At 32.3% G+C, this 23540-nt stretch overlaps 1 protein-coding gene across 1 annotated transcript in view; it reads right to left on the bottom strand.

Moving 5' to 3' along the window:
* LOC109064589 (low-density lipoprotein receptor-related protein 1B-like) overlaps positions 1 to 23540 on the bottom strand; it is a 252014-nt gene that overhangs the window by 117191 nt on the left and 111283 nt on the right. The window contains 12 exon segments of the mRNA XM_042749544.1: positions 662 to 750; positions 822 to 856; positions 907 to 1040; positions 2752 to 2892; positions 9186 to 9335; positions 11443 to 11537; positions 12370 to 12544; positions 13621 to 13848; positions 14456 to 14587; positions 19073 to 19317; positions 22698 to 22862; positions 23183 to 23387. Of these exon segments, the coding sequence (XP_042605478.1) occupies positions 662 to 750; positions 822 to 856; positions 907 to 1040; positions 2752 to 2892; positions 9186 to 9335; positions 11443 to 11537; positions 12370 to 12544; positions 13621 to 13848; positions 14456 to 14587; positions 19073 to 19317; positions 22698 to 22862; positions 23183 to 23387 (1794 nt within the window).

Genomic DNA, 23540 nt, shown 5'->3' on the forward strand with positions numbered 1-23540 from the left:
GCAACTGAAATAAAGCTGGAGTAAAATAAAATATAATTATTAGATGAATAACAAAATGAGAAATACTGTCTTGGTAATTAAATGTTTAAACTGAAGTAGCAAAAAATACTAAAACTAAAACGGAAATATTACAAATAAATGAAAAACTAAAATAAAATGGACAAAAGCACATACAATTACTACAACATGCTTAAATTTAAATTAAAACTGCTAACAAAAAAAAGTTATTTCAGGAAACGAATAAACATTATAGTACTGTTTAAATAATATTAAAATAATGCATGTCAGTATAAAGTATTAAAATGCAGTTTCCTTTGTGATTTAAAAAACGCACGCAAATAAAGAAAAATCAACATAAAATATAAAGATTAGCTGAAAAATGAAAATAAGAAACGCTACCTTGGCAGTACAATTAATAAAACACAAACTGAAATACAAATAAATATCAAAAACTATAAATAATTACTAAAACACATAAAATTACTAAAACTAAAACTGAAATACATTTTTATTTGTGATTTAACAACTCATGTATAAATTTATAATATTAATTCCTAATAATTGTAATAAAAAATAAAAAATAATTATATATATATATATATATATATATATATATACACATTTATTTATTTTTTTATAATCAAAGAAAAAGTGCACTTACCAGCATGATAGTCCAGTCCCACGGCAAACAGAGTGCCAGTTAACGGCATCAAAACTTCCGAGTTATCGCTGGGATCCAGAGACAGTCCTCTTACACACTAAATAAACAAAGAACAAAAACAAAGAAAAAAAAAAAACCAAATCAAAAAAACCAAACCAACCACAGGTCATTGTGCTTTTGAAAAATAATGAATACCTCCGAGATCAGAAGGTTAATTACGTCCGTATGCAGAGGTCACAACTAACGGTTGTACCTTCACAGGTGGAGCGGTCCGGGCGAAGGTTGTAGCCCGTAGTACAAGAACAAGTCCGAGTTGTTTCAGAAGTGGGAAGGCAAAGCTGGGAACAACCGCCGTTGTTCGGTACACAAGGATTGCGACCTACGAAGACAATTTGAGAATTTGTGAATGCCAACAGGTGTATCTAATGCTAATCTGTCAAACTAGTTTGGTGACTAGCTTGTGTACATTCTTAAACCAATTTCAAGAACATCACAAACACAAAACTAAGTGGAGGGGGAAAAAAAACGGTGGGGCTTTGACTTTGTTCCTCGGACACCTCGTCAGAATCACCCCAGTTAGCTCATTTGAAGTGGCGTAATGAGACGGGTCTTTGCTCCCATGAGGTCCGTGTCAGAGAGATAAATGAGGAAGCTAATTGGTATGAGGAGATTTGAGAAGGTAGCAAAAAGATTTACCTTAAAGTGCCCCTAATTGCCAGTTTTTTTTTTTAATCCTAATGGAGCGTTTAGAGGATCAAGAACTCCTCAACAAAAACACCCATCAATAATAATAACTCCCCCCACAATAAATAAAAAAGAAAAAACTTACACAAACAATGTACGTACAAAGAAACATATCCGTTATGAAACAGAATCGCTGTCCGAGTCATTTGCAACCTCACCTTGAAGAAATGAAAAGGATTTTATTTTTGGGGGGGCGTTAATGAAAATATGAGTTTGAAATAAATCTGAAAATTAAGGTAAAATAAATTCAATTTTTAAATTAAAACTGTTAAAAATATATATTTATTTTATTGTTAAATAAAACAAAATATAAATATTAAACAAAGAAACAAAATTATAAATGTCTTCATAACTAAAATAAAAAAAGTTAAATATTAAAAAAAAATAATATTTTAAAAAAATTTAAATTTATAATATAATTTTAATACTGTAATAAAACCGTGTCAGAGTAAACATGGTAATGGAAAGTCTAGAAATATCAGGGGGAGTGTTTTCATTAAAAGTCATTAAAATATATTTCAAATCACCAAAAATACTATTTCAAATTTAAAAAATATTTTAAAACATAAACATTTAAATAAAAAATAAAAAATAAATACTATTAAAATACTAAAAATAAAAAAAAAAAACAAATACCAATTCATGAATGGCTAGAAACGTTAATACAAGTCAATTAAGGGAATTAAATGATTAAAAAGGTGTGGAAACCCTTGACATTGTCTTGTGTATATTTGATTTGATTTTAAAATACTTAAGATTAACATAACCAATAGTATGGTGGTTTTTCAAATCAATTGAAGACAAAATGAAACGTACTTTTTTTTTTGACGATATAAAAAATACAATTAATACAATTATATGCAGTTATATTTCTAATGTATTATTTAATATTATTTATTGTAATATTAAATTATAATTAAGTTATTAAATATTCATATTTAACTGCCAGAAATGGCTTTTTGTGAGTGTTAAATGACAAAAAAAAAAATAAAAATAAAAAAAAAAAAAATTAAGATAATAATAATAATAATAATAATAATAATAATAATAATAATAATAATATTATTATTATTATTATTATTGTTGTTGTTATTATTATAAAAAAAAAAATCAACTCTTGATATCGCTAAAAAAAAAAAAAAACCTTTCATTCCATTCGAGAAAGTCAATGAAGGTAACTCATTGATCAAAAAGTGTGTGAACTCTTGATATCGCTTGTGAGTGAACAAATATAAACATTTTTGCTTTCAAAAGAAAAAAGCTCATTTGATGTTAATCACTCTTTAGATGCTGTTGTGTCTGGGTTTTATTTTAGACAAAACATTCAGGAATATGTTTCTTTTTACCTTTCTGACTGTCTTTGTCATACACTTTGATGTGGACGACGCCTGTGGTCTTATTCCGAAGAACCATCAGGTTTTTTCCATCCCTCTTGTTAATGGTTCCCAGCTGAGCGAGAACATCATCTGCCCACCATAACTTCCCACCTAGAGAGAAAAATAATGCTTCTGAACAGCTGAAAAACACTGAACTCTCCATTTTAAATGCAAATTTGACAAGTAACATTTACGTGAACTTTTCTCTCTTTTTTTCATCATCAAGATTTCAATTTAAAATTCAAATGAAATAAATTAAATGTCACCAATTCATTATAACAGACATTTCTGAATAACCATTCTGCCTTTATCTTAAAAAGTTATGCGCATACATTATATTAAATATTCAATCAATATTAAACCATTGATAAATCAATGTTATTATCAATTAAATATGCATAACTAATAAATACATTTAAAATAAATGTATTAAATAATATTTAAATAAATATTCAACAAATAATAATAAATATAAGTAGTAATAGTATTAATATTAACGGTAGTACTTCTGGGCACTTATTATATAACTTTACTGTACAAACATGTCCTCTCTGAAATTGAACCAGGGTGAAATATGTCTTTATCCGTGCTGTATTTCTTTGCTGCGGACAGCACACTGCAAATCCGCTAAGCCCTATGGCGTGTCAACTCAGCCTTTAAGAAATGGTACAACACCGAGAAAACCAACCAGGACTCGCACACCGTCTGTGATTACACATCATAAAAAGGCATGCAAGTGTGCCGCAGTCTCCCAACATCCCTTTCCCTGGTGACCCGAACCGCTCATGACTAGCTACACATTCCTTTGCCCGTATTACTTGCGAGTCATGTCTTAGATTGAAGGAGGAGACGTCCCTCGGCGCAAAACCACACCACCATACTCCTGTTCTACCCACACTCGCAGCACTTATGAATCCCATAGGTGTGAGCAACGGCATCTTAGTCCCCTGGCAGCCCTGAATGGATTACATACAGACGCCAAAAGCAAGCAGGACTATTCTTAGCACTCTGCCTGAGCTGAAGCTATCAGCTGCTGGCAGACACAAGCGCAGGGGAAATGATTTACGGCGAACAGTGTTGTTGTATACTTCACGTAGGGCACAGCAGAGGATCGTTTAGATGCTCCGTGGCAGAGAAAGTTCCTGAATGGAGTAAGGGTACAGATTTAATTTGATGCAAATGAAAATGTGACTAGAAATGTGTCAACTGGTAGAGATTTTTATACACCGTTTTCATTTTATTCGCAATATATTTGAGGTTACATACAGTATATATCAGATTGGCATTTAACAAATGTTAACAGATAAAATGTGTAATTGAACAAATTATACTCAGAATGTAAATGTTTAATGATTTGTACAGCTTAAGTAAACCGAAATGCCAATTTATTTGCCAATGTGTGAGAAAAAAAAGTAATCACACCCCTATATTTATCGCTCAAAAGTACGATTATAAGTGCAAATTTGCAGAACATTGTAAAAGAGAGAGAACCTAACACAAACCTTAATAAACCAGTCTATTTAGATTAAGTCTGTAGTACTATTATGTCAAAATCAAAAATATGTCCCATGTAAAAATTAGCTAAAAACATTATATATTGATACATTTTAAAGTCCAGTTTTCATTGTTAATTGTTAAACTGCATAACATTCGGCCTATCAATGCTTTCAAATAGTAAATCAGAGGAGCTCATACATAATAAATAATTATATTTTAATAGGGTGTGCTTATTTTTGACAGAAGAAAACTGAAGAGTTTAAAGTCCAGTTTCCACTGTTAAATTATATGAAGTTCAGTCATAAATACTGTCCAAATAAAGTTCTAGTTTCAATAAGTTCATGTGCGTAAAAAAGAAAAAAAATTGACGATGCACTTACTTTTTCACAGTACTATATTGACAGTACTTTAAGGGCTTGTTTGATATGGATTTTTATTTATTTTATTTTTATTTATTTTTTCTTCAGTGGATTTCAGTGAAAACCATTAATGAAGTCTAATGGAGTCTGGAGTCTTTGTCCAATGATTTATTTATTTTATTTATTTATTAAATTATTTTGAAAATTTAGTACATTTAATTGTACATTAAAGTCATTGAAATAACTATACTTCTAACCTTCATAGCCTCATTTTGTATTCATCACATTAAATCTTTCCAAAACAAAGGCCACATAAATGTAAATGACTATTAAGGCTTATTTGATATATAATTACATTTTAATTGAATTTCCAGCCATTTATATTCCATTATAATGATATAAAACCATGTCTTACAGAGTCTCAAGTATTTTGTCCACTGAAACATTTTTATTTATTTATTTATTTATTTTATTTATTTATTTTTATTTTGTAGACACACAATTTCAATTTGGTTGACTTTCATTGCACATAAATGTCATTGAACAAACTATACTTCTATCTCTCATAGCTTCATTTTTATTCATCAGATTAATTATTTCCCAAATAAGGGTCATAAGTTCTCCAAGTGTAAGAACGAGCAGACTATGTCATTTAAAGACAACAATGACAAAGTAAATGAAAACGGAAAAAAAGAAAAATAAAAAATCACTAAACCTTAACCCTCACCCCCACTACCGCTGGTAAAAAAAAAAAAAAAAAAACGGGGTTAATTAGACATTAATATTAAACAAACGAGTGTAATAATCAAATGGCCATGAGATGAGAACCAAGAATGTGTCAGACGAAGTCAAGTTGCTTCTTCCAACAGAATGGAGAAAGGAAGAAATAAAGTGAGAGGGAGAAAAATTATCTGTCTTCAAATGAAAGCCGGTGTGTTTTTGTCACGAATTTCTGTGCTGTATGATTCAAACGCAAATTACTTTTTTTCAACCTGTTTTGATATAATAATTTGTAGATGCCTTCTAATAAATGCCTGTATATAAACTATTAGGGTGTTATATATAGTAGCATGGCTCCACATAACACCCTGATAAATGAGAGCAGTAAACAGTGTTCGGTGTAGCTAAGCAGACAAAACAGACTTCAACCATCACTCCATTACCAGCTCGCAGATGCTGATTGCTGGGATGGTGCTCAATCTGATTGTATTAGCGGTTGGCAACGTCGGTATCAAATTTAGAGAGGGTTTGAGAGGATGATATAGCAAGAGAAGCGAGAGCAGGTTGTTCCTCTGGGTTTAATCAAATAATACATCCACATTTGGCATGTTTGGCTGGGCAAATGATTTATCTTATGCAGTCCTCAAGATTCAAGATCTTTTACCTCAGGTTCATCGTTCAAAATATTACACAGCCTGTCTTACTGAGAAACTGCTGTGGGTGGAATAAGCCAAATAAAATGAGTTATAATTTGTGTGGCTTTAATACTATAATTATATTTCACAATACAGTTGTTTCAGGAAATGTAATAAAAAATGATTCAGATAACCATATAGTTGGATACTGCAGTGAATCATACATTGTACTAATAAAAATATACTCACAAAAGTGTATTTGTATACATACATATCACATTTGTTGTATTTGGAATGTTATGTACATAAAGCAAAGGATGATTACACATAAAGAAAGTCTTTTCATAACATCATACAATGACTGATTTAAAAAAAGAAAATAAACTAATAAAAACAGTATCACAAATATAATTAAAATCCATTTAAATCTAAAAATTAAACCATATTGGCAATTTATCTAGAAACTATTTGTATATATACAAACAAAAATGTGTTGTTCATATTTGTTGTAAATTAATTTAAATTGCATTTATATAATAGTTATGTTTCAAGCCATTGTTAAAAAAAAGATAATAATCAACAGAATTTTATATTAATTTGCAGTTATATTATATTAATGGAATTTTATATTAATATAAATAAAGGGGTTTTGGTAAATGTTAAAACTTATTTTAAATAAATAAAATGAATTATAAATAATAATTATTAATAATTTTTACTATAACTGTATGCAATATATAATATACATATACTGTGAAAAAAATAACTGTTCATTATTATTGTAAATCATTTTTTAATTGTGAGAATTAAATGTAAATATTTAAAATTTCTATCTATCTCTGAAAATCTCTAATTCTGATCAGATGAGCAGTTGTAAAATCTCCAATTAATATTTATTTATTTATTTTTAATGAAAACACTAACTAAATAAACATGTTTAAAACCTCATCTCTACTCATATGGGACCTGTCCTGGTCCTGCCTGCTGACAGCTCAAGGATATTTACCCAAAATATAGCCGAATTACTTCTATCATGTAGATCATACCAGTCGATACATCAAAAACCTCTATAATTTGGTGCAATTATAAAGCTTCAAAATCTTCTTTCCCTTGGAAGTCGGGACGTTTTGTCTCCTGAATGCTAAAGGTAAGACTTTTCAAACAGAACTGATGTTTTTTGCTGACGATCCTCTGGTTTTGAACCAACTGTTTTACTCTTAAACAGATTAACTTCAATCCACAGATGATGAAAAATGGGCACCGTGATCCCAGAGACCCTCTTGACAGAGTTATGCGGTGGGTCAAAGGAAATGAAATGAGGAAAGCAAGAGGGGCACTCGGGCAAGTGCTTCATTAAGTTTCTTCATGTGAGAGAAAGACACTGAAATTGAAACACTATATGTTTTAGGAATGTACTGTAAGTTGGGGTGTTTATTGTCAATATATATTTTTTTCTTTACAGACAATACAAAATCAAAACTGATGTACTTTATTAATGAATATACTTCCTCTTTTAGTGCACAATCCATCAGTGCACTTCTTGAGTGTTTCTATATTATTAACTATATTATTAAATAACTGTTTATATATAATTTTTGCTAACATTTTTCTTTGCCCTTCACACTTCACAATAAGGTTCCATATATTAATTTAAACATTTACTATTACATTTTTAAAATCAAAAGTTGTATCTGTTAATATTATTTACTGGTATCAAGCTAACATAAACTAACAATGAACAGCCATTATGTTTAACAATAACAAAGATGTAGTAATATTTTAACAAATGTATTGCTCTTTGTTAATTTTAGTTTATGCAATCTATAACTAATATAAATTTACTGCAAAGTATAAATTAGCATGAATAGGCCCGGCAGTTAAAATTCTATTATTATGTGAGCAGAGTCAGGCTGCAGAGTAAAGCGAAGATAACAAAACAAAACACAAACAAAAGCAAAACAAAACACCAAAAAAAAAAAAAAAAAAAAAAAAAAAAAAAAAAAAAAAAAAAAAAAAAACTGAGTAAACAAAATAAGACAAAAAACAACAAAACCTAAAATACATGAACAAAACTAAAAGAAGAGCAAACAAAAAAGCAAAATGAAACCGAACAAAAAACAGAGCAAACAAAAAATAAATAAAAAAGAACAAACAAATGAAACAAAAAACAACGGAACAAAAACAGCAAACAAAAAGAAAACTTTCAAAAAAGCAAACAAAACGAAAAAATATATATATTTATTAAAAAAAAACAAAAAAAAAAAACAGAACAAAACAAAACTAAAAACAGAGCAAACAGAAATATAAAAATGGGGGGAAAAACATCTAGCATTGCAGCTGGCAGAGTAAGATGAGAAACTTAAAACTACTATATAAATATATATTTTAATAAATTTCACCACAGATTTACCAATCCAGAAATATTCCTATAACAACCCAAAATGTGATTTTCCAACATGTTTTCTCTTTTTATAGGTCCAATCAAATCAGGTCACTTAGGAATAAGCCACATTACAGAAGTTAAATGAGTTGTGAATAACCATTTTACATTTACATTTGCTCATTTAGCAGACACTTTTATCCAGAGAACATGAGGAACATCAAAATTTTATGCCAGCTTTATTGTCAATACGGTTTCCTCCGTTTTGACAAACCGCTCGGTTTTCCTCATTTGCTTTGCATAAAAGCACCTGCTAAAATGAATCAATGTAAATGTCACAGATAATAATAATAAAAAAAAAATGTTTAAGATTTGCACCGAAAATCAACCGTGTGCCAGAAACCACATGTAAGATGACAGCGCAAATTCGTATCTGTCTTTTGGCCGAGTCTCAAACCCCGCAGAGCTGCTACAATCAGCAAACACAGCTGTGACATCAAAAATCATGAGTCATCAAAGTTCAAGAAAAAACCCATGTCAGAACATGAATAGTGTTGCGATTCAAGCCCTTTGAAAACAACAATCTCCCTCAATTGATTTGTAATTGCAGTGTACTAAAACAGCTCCACAATTAAGCCTTAACAAAAACCCCGGGGCCCACATTCAGCATAAAAACTGTTCCTTATCATTCATACGCCGCTGTTCACAAACCATTTATACTGTCTATCACGGTACTAATTAAATAGTTCCATTATTTGCTTAGTTATAATTAACCTTACTAAATCAATGCTGATGAAAACAGCCTTCACTCACCCATCACTGCTAATGCCGTGGCTTTCCGGAGTTCTTTTTTCAAGCTGTCAATCACATCCAGGCCACTCCCATCCAAGTTACACCTATTAACGGTTCCGTTTCCGGAACTTATCCAGTATAGCTTATTGGCTGAGTAGTCGATCGACAGCCCTGGAAAGCACATGTAAAGCAAAGGCTCATATATATATATATATATATATATATATATATATATACACACACACACACACATGCAAATACATATTTGTAAATATCTTGATAATATGAACATAATGTTGTTCTATTGAACTTTCTATTAAAAGAATCCAGAAAAAAAAAAAAAAAAACTCAGTTTCTACAAATATGAATGATTTCTGAAGGATCATGTGACACTGAAGTCTGGAGTAATGATGATAAAAATTTAGCTTTGCATCACAGGAATAATTAATATATTATAATATTTTACAATAGTAAACAGTTATTTTAAATTGCAATAATTTCTAAATGTTACTGTTTTTACTGTATTATTTTAACAAATAAATACAGTCTTGGTGAGTATAAGAGACTTTTGGGTTTGGAAAACAGTGAGGTAGAGAAAATGATAGCAATTTTCATTTTTTTGGTGACGTATTCCTTTAACTGGATGCTCGAGAGTAAACAGAATTATCCCAAACTTCATTATTTGACCTTATCTTGTCTCAAGAGATGTTTCTGTTAAACATAGCTAATTTAAATAACAAAGAACCTAACATTGTTTCATCTTGTGAATATAAACACATCGTCACTAACAAATCGTGTCTGGTTATCTGAAATCTTCAATTTCCCCTACAGCAAAGCATGTTTATTTGCTGCACAGCATAAATAGTGTTCAAAAAGGGTTCAAAAGGTTGATTTCTCTTTTTATTTCCTTCATCTGCAATAATCTCTTGTTCACATCATAATGATACCTGCTGTTACTTAAGATTTGTCTTGGGCCATAATCACATTTACTGTATGTGCAGGTCAGGGAGATTTTGCTTTAATTATGAGTTGAGGGGAGAACCACGAACATCTCAGAGAGATCTAACAATACCTAGGGCTACAACTCAGACCAAATTACTATTGATATAATGATTTCAACAGACATTGCCTAGAGGAAGAGGATGAATGAGTAAATGGTGCCCTTATTCTCACATACAATTATAGTAAATGCATGTACATGAGGCCATGTGATCTTGCAAATGTTAAATAGATTTTCTGAAACAGCAGATTTCTTAAATGGTCAAAAACAAAAGTATAAGCACAATAATAAAAGCAAAGAAAACAGTGTTGCTAACATCTTGCTCTATGTGTTTTGCAAATGAAAAAAAAAGAGAGCAAAATAATTTAATTTATAAAGAAAAATGCAAAAGAGACAAAGGCAAATCAAAGTAAAAAAAATAAAAAAATAAAAAAAAATAATAATTAATAAAAACAAAGCCAAACGAAGCAAAAAACAAAACAAACTATAAGAAACACAAAACAGACTAAACCAAAGCAAAAAAAAAAGCAAAGCAAAACAGATGAAAGCAACACAAAACACAACATAAACAAAAGCAACAAAAAATAGACCACAGAACAAGCAAAAAAAAAAGCAAAACAGATGACTACAGAAAAAAAACAGATTACAAAAACAGTAACAAAAACACAGTACAAAACAGATTAAAGCAAAGCAAAATGAAGCAAAGAAAAGCAAACAAAACAGAACAAAAGCAAAGCAAAAGCAATGCAAAACAGAAAAGCAAAAGCAAAGCAAATAAAAACAAAGCAAAACAAAAAATCATTGCAAAACAGACAAAAGCAAATCAACAACAAGCTAAATTAAACAAAATGCTATGCAAAAAGCTACGCAAACAGACTAAAGCAAAGCAAAGTAAAGCAAAGAAAAGCAAAGCAAAGCAAAGCAAAGCAAATGAAAACAAAGACAAAACAGACAAAGGCAAAGCAAATAATACTGACTTAAAATAAATTAAAATAATATTTCATTTTCAGATTCATGTAGGAAAAAAAAAACATTAGAAAATTTTAATAAAAAAAAAAAAAAAAACTATAAAAGTATCTCAATAAAACCAAACTAACACCACTTTGGATTAATATATTTTCACTCTATCGTAATGCATTCTGGGACTGCCTTCTCCACAGATAACACATGCCTTAGATTTTGACCAAAAGAAAGTATCACAGAAAGAAGCCATAACCATTTTGCCTTAAAACACTAAGTACACATCTCACTACTGCAGGTTTTGGAACTTCAGTTTACCAACAGGCTCCTTCTGGTTCTGGTGCAAAATCTTGATGTTGCTGCCATCCATATTGGCCATATTTATAGTGCCCCCATCCATCCAGAACATCTTTCTGTAGACCACAACAAAACAAGAATCATTCAGAGAGATGGATGAGTCTTGGAGATGAAGGATGGGACTCTTCTGTTTAAGGATCGCGACCCGCGTGAAGGTCGGGAAGGTAGAAAAGAACTTTATCTTCACAATCACCACAGAGCACAAAACAATCAAATAAAGCTGTCTCTATCTCCCTCATACATCTTGATGGCGCGCATGAACCTACGTGACAGATGACTTTCAGAAATGTCAACAAGGTCGGAAGCTAAAACGAGAAGACAGCTGGCGTGAAAAAAAAAACACAACACGAGGGGCAAAGATCACGAGAGATATCGGCAACAAGATGCACACTGTACCGTGCTTAAGATCCATTACTGGATTACAGAATTCCGTTATATTAAATCTTGTGTAAACAATTGTGAGGAACTGGCTTCGTTTTTAATTAGCTTGCATGCTGGGAATCATAATGTATGCAAATTAAAGAGCTGTCATTGACCAGCCCAACAAGGGTAAGACAAATTCACGTTTCTGATTGGCTGACAACCAGTTTGGCGTTGTTAAAGAGTTTTCACGGCTACAGCGATTTGTCAGTCTTAATCAACTCTAAGAAAATGACTCTAATAACTTTAGTTAATTGTGCACGCTGAATATAAACAGAGACCTGTTCAGTAATTAGCTCTGTAACTGATGTTTCTCACACGCAGCTTTGAAGGTAACAAAAGGTGACAATTCGACAGAAGTGTGCAATTACTTACTTATAAATAGGATAGCGATCTTTAGCGAAACGCAGCCTGTAACTTCTCCATTATGGATACGGCTAATTGTTGGTGTGTTTTTTGCTATGTTACCCTTTAGATGGATGCAGGACAAGACACTTGGGTTTGTCCATGCCGTGAACGACGGTGGTTTTGAGAGATCCGTCAAGACGGGCCACGTTAATGTGGGTCTCATCGTTGTCTGAGCTCATCCAGTACATGTTTCTCGACAGCCAGTCAATAGCCAGTCCACGGACATTAGATAGATCTGTAAATATAGATATTTATCAACACAAAATCAGCATTTTTCATCTTTTCATCACATAAAACAAAGTACACATATAGCGAAATGTGTGTGTGTGTGTGTAGGTGTAGGTGTGTGTGTGTGTGTGTATACAGTATAATAATTTTATGCACACCACCTTTCTTAATTTATTTTAGCAAAATAAAAAGAATAGAATAAAACAGAATAGAATAGAAATGTCCAGTTTTACTTCATAAAATGTGTTAAAACAAGACAAAAAATTATTAAAATGAAATAAAAAAGGAATGGAAAAAAGTATAATATAATATAATATTTAGAGATGCTAATAAAGCAAGCTTTTTATTAAATTAATTTAATTGAATTTAATATATTTGAATATAACAATTTCTATATTTTATATTTTTTTATACAGGATATTTCATATTATTTTATTAAAATAAGAAAGAAAAAATAAAATAAAATAAAATAGAAATGGAAATTATATAATATAATACAATATAATACCATATCATATCATATTTGTAATATATATAATATAATATAATATAATATAATATAATATAATATAATATAATATAATATTTAGTAATGCTAATAAAACAAGCTATGATTTAATATAATTCAGTATAACAATATTTATATTTAAATTTTTTACGCACAGCACCTTTCATAATGTTTTATCAAAATTAGATGGCAATCAATCAATCAATCAATCAATCAATAAATAGGGAATTTAATGTTATACAATATCATATCATATTTGCAATTTATATATTTATATAATTTATGTGTTTAAAATCAGGCAAAGAAAAATACAAGATACAAAAAATAATAACAATGTAATATAATGCACTATAATATAATAAAATCAATTAATTATCTGCATATTTATTCATGCTAATAAACAAGCTGCTGATTGTAAATACTTGCAAATCACTGCAACCCAAATGACAACAAAAATGCAAAATACGGTATAATTAAATAAAAGGATTTCTTTGTAAAGACACATCTGACTGTTCTATCAATGAAAGTGTGTAAACTATGTGAGATTACAACTGTCACAATAGAACTCGACGTACCTCCAGACAGGATGCTTTCAAGTTTGGTTCCATTAATGAACGCCCATTTTATCATTCGTGTCTTCACATCGGTCCAGTAAATCCTCTCATCTACAGCATCGTAATCCATCGCTGAGACGTCATCGATATCGGGTACGGTGAGGGCCATGATGACGTTGAGGTACGGGTTGTCGATGTCCACTCCTCGAATCTCAGATCTCCGAGCATATAACAGAAACTTCCTCACACCTGTTCACAGATACATAAATATATAATCAACTCAAATTCATTCTCAACTGAATCCTATTTCTCCGTCTCCAGTATCTCTGCGAGTGAAAAATATGACCTAAATCAGTTAGCGGGACAAATATGATAAGGGGAATTGAGTGTCCTTACAAAGACATAAAGCTCAAAGGACTCATACTGTAAATTCTCCTTTCTTGACCTCTAGAGAGATCTCTGGGGTGGCCAGTAAAGAGAGATCTCCATTTCAGTCTGTAATGAGTTTAGGTAGGTCGCGAAAGTCTCCTGATACACGCTATAATTATTCCAATATTAGACATTCTGCTTTATATCAGCTCCATTCAATTGTGGATTGCTCATTTTTATGAAGAAACCTATATTGTAATTCATAACTTGTGCCTCATTGAAGCACAAGTGAACGCATGTTCTGTGTATATATGTATATATGTATATATGTATATATATATATATATATATATATATATATATATATTATATATATCTATATATATATATATATACACACATATACACACACACACATACAGTGTATAGGTTTCACACAGTTCCGTAAAAAGCGAGAGCTACAGTTCAGCAGACAGGCTGAGCTCACCTTGGCAGCTTCGGTTGTTGGCCGACATTTTCATGAGATGTGGACAGGAGCAAGATGCAGAACCATTATAATTTATAAGGCAGAGGTGAGAACACGGGCCTCTTCCTTTGTTACCAGCACACGGGTTAGGAGCTGAAGAAGACAGGAGAAGAGAAGAGAAAACATTAATAAAAGAACATCTGAGCATACATTCTCCATACATCACAATATTTCATTCTCCGGATTTATCACCACAGCGACTTATTAGACAGCGATGTGTTTGATTATTATTTCCACAGGTCAAAGCCACAGGTCAACGTTAAAATTTTTACATTTAATTTCTTAATATTTTCAAGTCTTTTATCATTTCTTCTGCTAGTTATATTATGTGATGCGGCTTGGATCTATGCACGTAGTCTCCTGAAAACCAAAAGTGTAGCCTAACAAGTGGAAAATGTGGACGGCGTGCTGAGTAATTAGGCCCCTTATTCCCTACCCAACATTCCCTGGGTTTGTTCTTGCTCAGAGCAAGGTTGTTACTCCACAACTCTAAATGGGACCGTAAAACACACACGTAACTAAAAAATGCATAACAAGTCCATAAAAAACAGTTGTTTCGGGCCTAATGAATACTGTTATCTCTATGTCACTCTCGCTAAGCTATTCTGACACGTGAAAACCGATAGCGAAGCAGGCCGGACGCTTCAGATGCAGACGGGTAATGAAAACAGACACGGAGCAGACATCCAGAGCTATAAACAAAATCCCAAAACAGAGGAAAGCAGGTGCTAAGCCACAGGACAAAAACAGCTGAGAACAGACACAGAAAAAGGTCAGACAAATTACTAGTAATGGTTCAGGCTAAAGCCCATTCATTTTACAAAAGTTATTTCATTTCAGAGTATTGCCTATTAATTATTGCTTGGAAAAATTTTAATTAAAAAAAAAAATGTTTACTTAATTGAGAAATACCTGAATGTACAGTGACATTTTTTATGTAATTTGTAAAATAATAATAATAATCTTTTATTTTTAATTTTCCATATCACAATGATTTAAAACCTTTAAAAAAAAAGAAAAAAAATTTTTTTTGAAAGGTTTTAAAACATTGTGATATGGAAAATTACAAATGAAAGATTATATATATATAACTCTTCATAAATATAAATATATAAATATATATATATATATATATATATATATATGAAGAGTTTGGTTCCAAAACGCTATAAATTCATTTTGATTAATTTGAGCAAAAAATTAGCCAGATGAAAACCACTATTTTCTGTTTCAATCTTTCACATAGCATATTTAGGTTATAATAACATTAAAAATTCAAATCCAGATTTAGATTTTCAAAGATTTCTTATAAAATTTTATTTTATTTTTATTTTTTTCTCCAAAATGCAATAAATCCATTGATTCAATATAAAAGTTATTTTTCATATTGAAACTGTTGAAAATACAGAACATGGTTAATCCACATATGACAGCCTCCAAACTCCGTCAATACTAATCTTATATACAGGCACTGGACTATAAAATGCTACAAATTGTTAATGTTATAAATTAATTACAACAATAAAAGAACATTTCATCATGAACAAGAACAGGAACAACATCACATTAGACCACAGAAATTCCAAAATGATATTTCCCTTACATTCAACTTCCAAAAGCGCATTCATCTTTGCCATGTTACATTCATTTAGTTGACTAGTGCTATGTGCTGGATTAACAAAACCATAAATGGCATTAATAAAAACACTAACACTGACAAGTTACGCAATATCGCGTTCATAATCTAATGCGACTAATCTGCGATTATGAAAGTGATATTACCTTGTCAGTGATGTACAGTGTTGTGTATCCATCTGAAAGCATGTGATAGAGATTAACTATTAATCACAGAATCAGATTTACTGACAAGATGTGCATGACAATCACATTGCGATAATGCAGCCCTTGTTTGTTGATCACAAAGTACAAAGAGGATGAGGAAAACTAGGATGCTGGGTGTATTCAAAACTCCGCCATTACTGTCTAGAGTGCGTGGAATAGTGCGCTGTGATTGGTTGAGCAGATATATCACATTCTGCAGAGAAAAGAGACAGGCGTTTGTCGCGGTTTGGAAAGAAAGGGAGAAAACAGGACAGAATTACTCAGCTGATATCGCATTTTGGGTAAATAAAAATTTACTTTTCAATATCGACCAGATAAAATACTGATTTTGCCGGAAACTCAAAAAAAAAAAAAAAAAAAAAAAGGCATTTATCACGGTTTGGAACCAAACTCTTCATACATATACACACACACATATATATATATATACATATATATATATATATATATATATATATATATATATATATATATATATATATATATATATATAGTATAAGGTAAGTATAACAACAGCAGAAACAAAACAACAGCTTAATGAATAAATAAAGTGCAATTGACCAGTGCTATGAACAATATGTCAATACAGAGTAAATCGAGTGTTAACCTAAAGGACAGACACAAGAACAGAAACAATAATAATAAAAAATAAAAATTTTAAATAATTACTTGGAATGTTTACTTGATTCATAAAAATTAAGGCACCAAGGCATTTAAATAAAATAAAATAAAATAAAATAAAATAAAATAAAATAAAATAAAATAAAATAAAATAAAATAAAATAAAATGGGTTCCAGATCAAAATGTTTGAAAAGAACAAAAACAATAATACATTTAATAAGTACATTTAACAACTATCAGACATAAAAGGCAGCTCAAAGTGCTTCAAATGTCACAACAAATAAAGATAAAAGCCTAGGGGGTTAACCAAACAAAAGAAATGAGCAAAAGATAAAAGCAAAATATAAGCGCTATAAACAATATTACAAAACGTAAAGTCAAGCCACAGGATAAGCACAGCAAAAAGCAGAAACAAAAGAAAGTTAGAAAAACAATGTTTCAATCTAAAAGCTCAGAAGCACACTTTTGGCTTACGAACACCCATTTCTAAAGTAGCCTGTGAGGTAAATTTCAAAACAACCTGGTTCAAAGCGAGAGACTGCAAGTCTAAATATATAATTCTAAAAATGATTCACTCCAGATTCACTTTCATCAACTTTCATCATCATTTTCAAGGACTGTATATAGTTGAAGATTGTACATCAAATCGAATTTGATTAGAACATAAAAAACAGACCCACAATCTCGAAAAAAGCTTTCACACATCTGTGCGGCATATCACTGCATCCAAACCGTAGGTTTATAGCTGCCAATCACTATCTGGAACGCTCCCTGAACGTTTCCGCCAGCCCATTATAAGTGTTTATCTGGAGTCATGAGTTAACAAAGAGCCTCTTAGCGCCATTAAGGGTGTAATTTAGCTTTGGTGGATGATGCCAAGCTCACTGTGTTGACAGAAGGCTGATTCTTCTGCATCTGGCAGACGTACACCCAAGGGAAAACATGCTGGACAGCCATCACGGGCTGATTCAATTGTGCTTTATTTATGGGATGTTTTTTGGCTCTTCCTTTGTACTTTATTGCCCAAACGGTGAATAAATTATATTAGGCCAATTAAAAGAGGGTTACAGAAGGAGGGACAGATTTGAAGCGCATGTTCAGCATACACTGAACTGAAACACGCCGCAAGAAATTACCCAGAGGACATTAGGGGTGGCTCTTTTGACTGCGGCCAGTAAGCAGCCACCCAATACACCCAAGCAACCTTATAACAGCCCATTAAAAAAACACTCAGAACACATTAGCAAGACACAGCTTTTCAGAAAATGGTAAACAAAAAACAAATTGTTACAAAATTATTGAATTTTACTGCTGAATAATGAATACTAATTTATTATAATTTAATAACCTTTTAGCATCTTCTGCAATTCTTTGGAGAAACGAAACAAAAAAAAAACAATACTATATATATATATATATATATAGTTATTGTTGTTTTTAGAAAATAACATTGGCTTAAAAGAGCTTAAAATTAAAACATTATTTTGTTTCTGTTTTGGTATGTCTTTTGGTTCTAATTGGAATCTTTGAAAGTGCAGTTTGTTTTGTAGAAGGAAAATAAAACAAAACAAAACAAAACAAAATTCTCAAAAGAACTCAAAAATAAAACGTTCTTTTGTTTTGGTACATATTTTGGTTCTAATTGGAATCTTTGAAAGTGCAATTAGTTTTTAGAAGGACAAAAAAATGCAATTAAATAAAATAAAAATATTTAATTTAATTACATTTATCAAAATAACTAATTTCTAAAAATAAAACATTCTTTTGTATCTGTTTTGGTAAGTATTTTGGTGTATTTAGTTTCCAGTAGGAAATTCAGAAAATAAATGTGACCTTGTAGTGACTGTCTGTTTCATGTTTCAGAAATGATGGGAATTCTTGATGGGAATCAAGGGAGTTCTTGACGAGACAGCTTTGCAGCCAATTAGTCCCTTAAATCTTCAATTGAGAAATGGGAATGTGCCAAAACTGGGTCATTGTACACTGTTAATCCAACATGACAACTTCGCTCAATCTAGAGATTTTTCTCATTATGTTCTGTTGGATCCTTCAAATCATAATCTCTTTCAAAGTCTCTCTAGACAGTTTTGAAAGACAGCGAGATGGTTACTTACTTTGTGGCTGCCTGCTAGGATGGTATATCTCCAAATCGAAGGGTTGGGCGCTGGTTTTTTGGATCACAGTTACATTGGCCCCTGTCCATTTGTTGGCTTTTGTCAAAGTGTTGGTCCTCCAGTCAGTCCAATAAACACTCCCACCAAAGAGAGAGACTGCGAAGGGGTGAGAGAGGAACTCGTGGCCTCTGAGAATTTCAATCATCCCCGTTCCATCATATAAAGCAGAGTATATAGCGTCAGATCTGAGGAGGGATAAATCATTTTCTTAATCATTATCAGAGTATTTTAAAGTCACATGAAATCAAAACTGACCCCATTCACTGTCATGCACTTTCAACAAACTGAATCGAATCAAATTCAAGGATATCCAATCTTGTTTTATTTTGAATTACATAATATTTAATTAACTGAATGAATTAAACAAGATTAATTTAGTGTGATTCAATTCTGTTCAGGTTGATTTGATTCGACTAAACTAGAATCATATCAAACTTAATAAATATTATTTAAATCTAAATTACCTCAGTTCAATTTAATAAACTGTACAGTTTAGTAAATTCAAGTAAAAAAAAAAAAAAAAAAAAAACCTGAACCGAAACTCAAGATAGACTTGATCTTGTTTAATTCTTAAAGGGATACTCCACCCTAAAATGAAAATTTTGTTATTAATCACTTACCCCCATGTCGTTCCAAACCCTTAAAAGCTCTGTTCGTATTCGGAACACAATTTAAGATATTTTGGATGAAAACTGGGGGGCCTGTGACTGTCCCATAGACTGCCAAGTAAATAACAGTGTCAAGGTCCATAAAAGTATGAAAGAGATCGTCAGAATACTCCATCTGCCATCAGTGGTTCAACCGTAATGGTATGAAGCGACGAGAATACTTTTTGTAAGCGAAGAAAACAAAAGTAACGACTTTATTCAACGATTCCTTTGTCAACATTCTCCTCTGTGTCTCTCCATATCACCATATGCTCTTCTGTATCAGCCGCGCCACAAGGATGCGCTGTTTCTACGTGTATTTAGCTTTGATTTTATAGAAAACAGCGCATCCTTGTGGCGCGGCTGATACAGAAGAGCATACGCAGCATGCGGTGATATAGAATATGGGACTATGGGACAGTCACAAGTCTCCCGGTTTTCATCCAAAACATCTTAAATTGTGCTCCGAAGACTAATGAAGCTTTTACGGGTTTGGAACGACATGGGGGTAAGTGATTAAAGGGGTCATATGATGCGATTTAAATTTTTCCTTTCTCTTTGGAGTAGGGCTGCATGATGTGTCGTTTAAGCATCGATATCGCGATGTACGAATCCAGTCCACGATAGTCACATCGCAGTATGTGCGATGTAGGCTGTCATAGTTGATCCATTATTCATTAACCGTACGGGCCTGCTGCTCCCCGGCCCTTGACGAATGTGATTCGTGGATTAATTGCACAGCTTAACCATCATAGAGTGAAAGTTTATCATTTGCATGTGTTTTTAAGTCCTGTCGGTTTAACAGGGTGCATATAAGAGAGAGAGAGAGAGAGAGAGAGAGAGAGAGAGAGAGAGCGAGAGAGCCCCGGCCGCGCGCGCTCACCTTCACCGTCTTCAAACGACACGAGCGCTGTCTTGCTCTCTTTCCCTCGCTCATATTAATCAAAATCAATTGACACGATGGTGTCGAAAAAAAAAAAAAAAAACTATCCAGTGATGAAATGTTTTCTGTGTTGTCAAATCTTGTGCGATATCCTAAAGTGCCGAGATAATTACACAACGCGTGCCGTACACGTCTGATTCGCGAACTAATGATTCCTTTGAACCGATTCAATTTTAATGAATGGTTTAAACAACTGACCTGTCCAACACTGAACTCACGAGATATCTGAAATTGGTGTATAAAAAAAATCTGTAACACTTTACAATAATGTTCTCTATTTATTAAACTATTTAACTACATTATTTAACATTTACTATTACTAAACTGGACTTCTACAACATTGTTAATTTCAACATTTAGGCTATAGCCTTCATTGTTGAAATCAAAAGTTGTACAGTATTTGTTTACATAGTTAATGCACTGTGAAGTAACATTACCAAACAATGAACAGCTGTGTTTTTATAAACTAGGATAAACAAAGATTAATAAAAATAGTAACAAAAGTATTGCACGTGGTAAGTTCATGTTAGTTAATATGTTAACAATTCAAACCATATCCTAAAGTTACAAACAAATAATTTACTCTAATTTAAATAATACTCTGATGTTTAAATCATTTAAAATGAGAATGTAAGTAATTTGTAATTTTTTCCCAATATCGTGCAGCCCTACTTTGGAGTGTTACAAGCTCTTGGTGAATAAAGAAGATCTGTAAAGTTGCAAAGACTAAAGTCTCAAATCCAAAGAGATATTCTTTATAAAAGTTAAGGGTCAACGATTTTGGCACCGATTTTGGCACAATTCGCTTGACATAGGGTGACATGGGGATTCTTCAGCAAGCAAAGAATTGTGTAAAATTTGTGTAACCTGGCACAGTAACTGTCATAACCAAGAAAAAAGTGCAGTCTGAATGGGGCTTAACCTCAACCAAATAGTTTCAAATCATATCAAATCAAATCAAAACAACCTGAGCTAGGCCTATATTAAATCAAACTTACTAAATCAAGCTTAATTTTAAATTATAACAATTCATTTAACTGAGCTGAGTAGAGTCACATCAACTTGAATTGAACAATCAAATCAAACTTAATAAATCTTGTTTACAGTAAAATGAACTGAAATTAAGTTTCAAAACAAATCAAACTGATTAACATCAACTGAACTGAAACAAAGTGAATACAAATTTCAATTGAAATTCTATTTAAGTTGCAAAAATAAAACGGCTGAGTTGTTGACCTCAAATCTGTCCCAAAAGAAAGTTTGCTTAAAGTAAAATAACAATACAACAAATTGAACATATTCAGCTTTTTCTTTTTACAAAGAGAGTGTACTCTAAATAAATGGGAGTATTCAGTCTAAAAGAGTCAAAACAGTCTGTAAGAAGGAGTTTAGTGTTCACTGATGCTTTAATGCCAAGATACTGTTCAGAGAAAAAGACAGAAGAAAGAAATGCTGTTGACAGACCAAGAGAGAAAGAGAGATGTGTGATCTGAATATAGCAGAGACAAAAATTAGGCAATCGAAAGCCAAGAATTGATCAGATTCTTCATTAAGTCCAAGAATCTCATTATCTGAATATTAATTTGGGCACATTTGGAACCACTGGGCACAAGAGGAATTGAACTGGCACTGTTAGAAATGCAAGATGAGAGTTTATGAATGTGTCAAGACACAAAATTGCTACGCTGCTGCTTTGTAAAATACAAAAAAATACTTGATGGGCAAAATTATAATCAATAGTAATAGCATATCCCTGTCGGCCTGTCATTTCATTGCCAGCGGAGGTGGATCTTGAATTTCAACCGGTACAAAAAAACAAATCAATCATTCAACAAAATGAACGTTTGAATTTGTTACCAATGACTGAGCTTATTCCCAATTCCACCTACTAGTTTCGTTTCAGAACATTCCCTAACAGTCTTGTCTTGCGAAAAACGTAAAAAACCCAACAGAAGAGTACTTGTGTGCTTCTTACCGGGCGTCAGTCCATACTATCCTGCTCTCCATGTGGTCCAAGGTCAATCCATTGGGCCAAGCACCGGAGTCCATGTCCTTGAATACCACATGTCGCCGTTTTCCACTCATGGAAGCACCTTCGATGCGAGGAAACGTGGCGTCCCAGTCGGTCCAGAACAAGGCACTGTAAACGACAAAACTCAATGTAAAAATCTACCTTAAACGACTTTCAAACGAGGGTTACTTGCAAACCACATCCTCATTAAAAGCATTAGCATTAGCGCAATTACAAAACAGGTAAGAATGTGTAATGGCCCAATTTCATGGTAATATCCCTTCTGGAAATCATTTAAAAACTCCTTTATGGGTGATTAGACGGGTTCATTACGATTTGCAAACCACCGAATGGAGCTATCAATCACTTTAGTTGTTCATTAAAGCTATGAAGCAATTGGAAAACTGGGGCTTTGCTGTTATTTTCTTTAACTGGAGTGAAGAACGCACCCCTGGCCAGGGTCCACGGCGATGGCCCGAGGGTGTTCCATACCCCCGGCGATGAGGGTGGTTCGTAATTCGCCATTCAGCTTGGACACCTCAATCTGGTCCAGGTTGCTGTCGATCCAGTAGAGATTTCCCGCTATCCAATCAACGGCCAGGCCTTCTGGAGTGGCTAGACCATGCTGGACCACAACCTCGATTGATGAAACACCTGCCGGGTCAACAAACTGGGTTATTTTAATGGAAATAAATGGTTGTTAGGTTGTTAGCTGGTCAGTCAAGCTCAAGATTACTTGAATTTGGCATTTGGCGAGTGTAATTTGGTACCCTATGAAGTGTGTGAAAAGAAACGTTAGCGTAGCCC

Source organism: Cyprinus carpio, chromosome B22, assembly GCF_018340385.1.
Source record: "Cyprinus carpio isolate SPL01 chromosome B22, ASM1834038v1, whole genome shotgun sequence".
In the NCBI taxonomy this organism is placed as follows: Eukaryota; Metazoa; Chordata; class Actinopteri; order Cypriniformes; family Cyprinidae; genus Cyprinus; species Cyprinus carpio.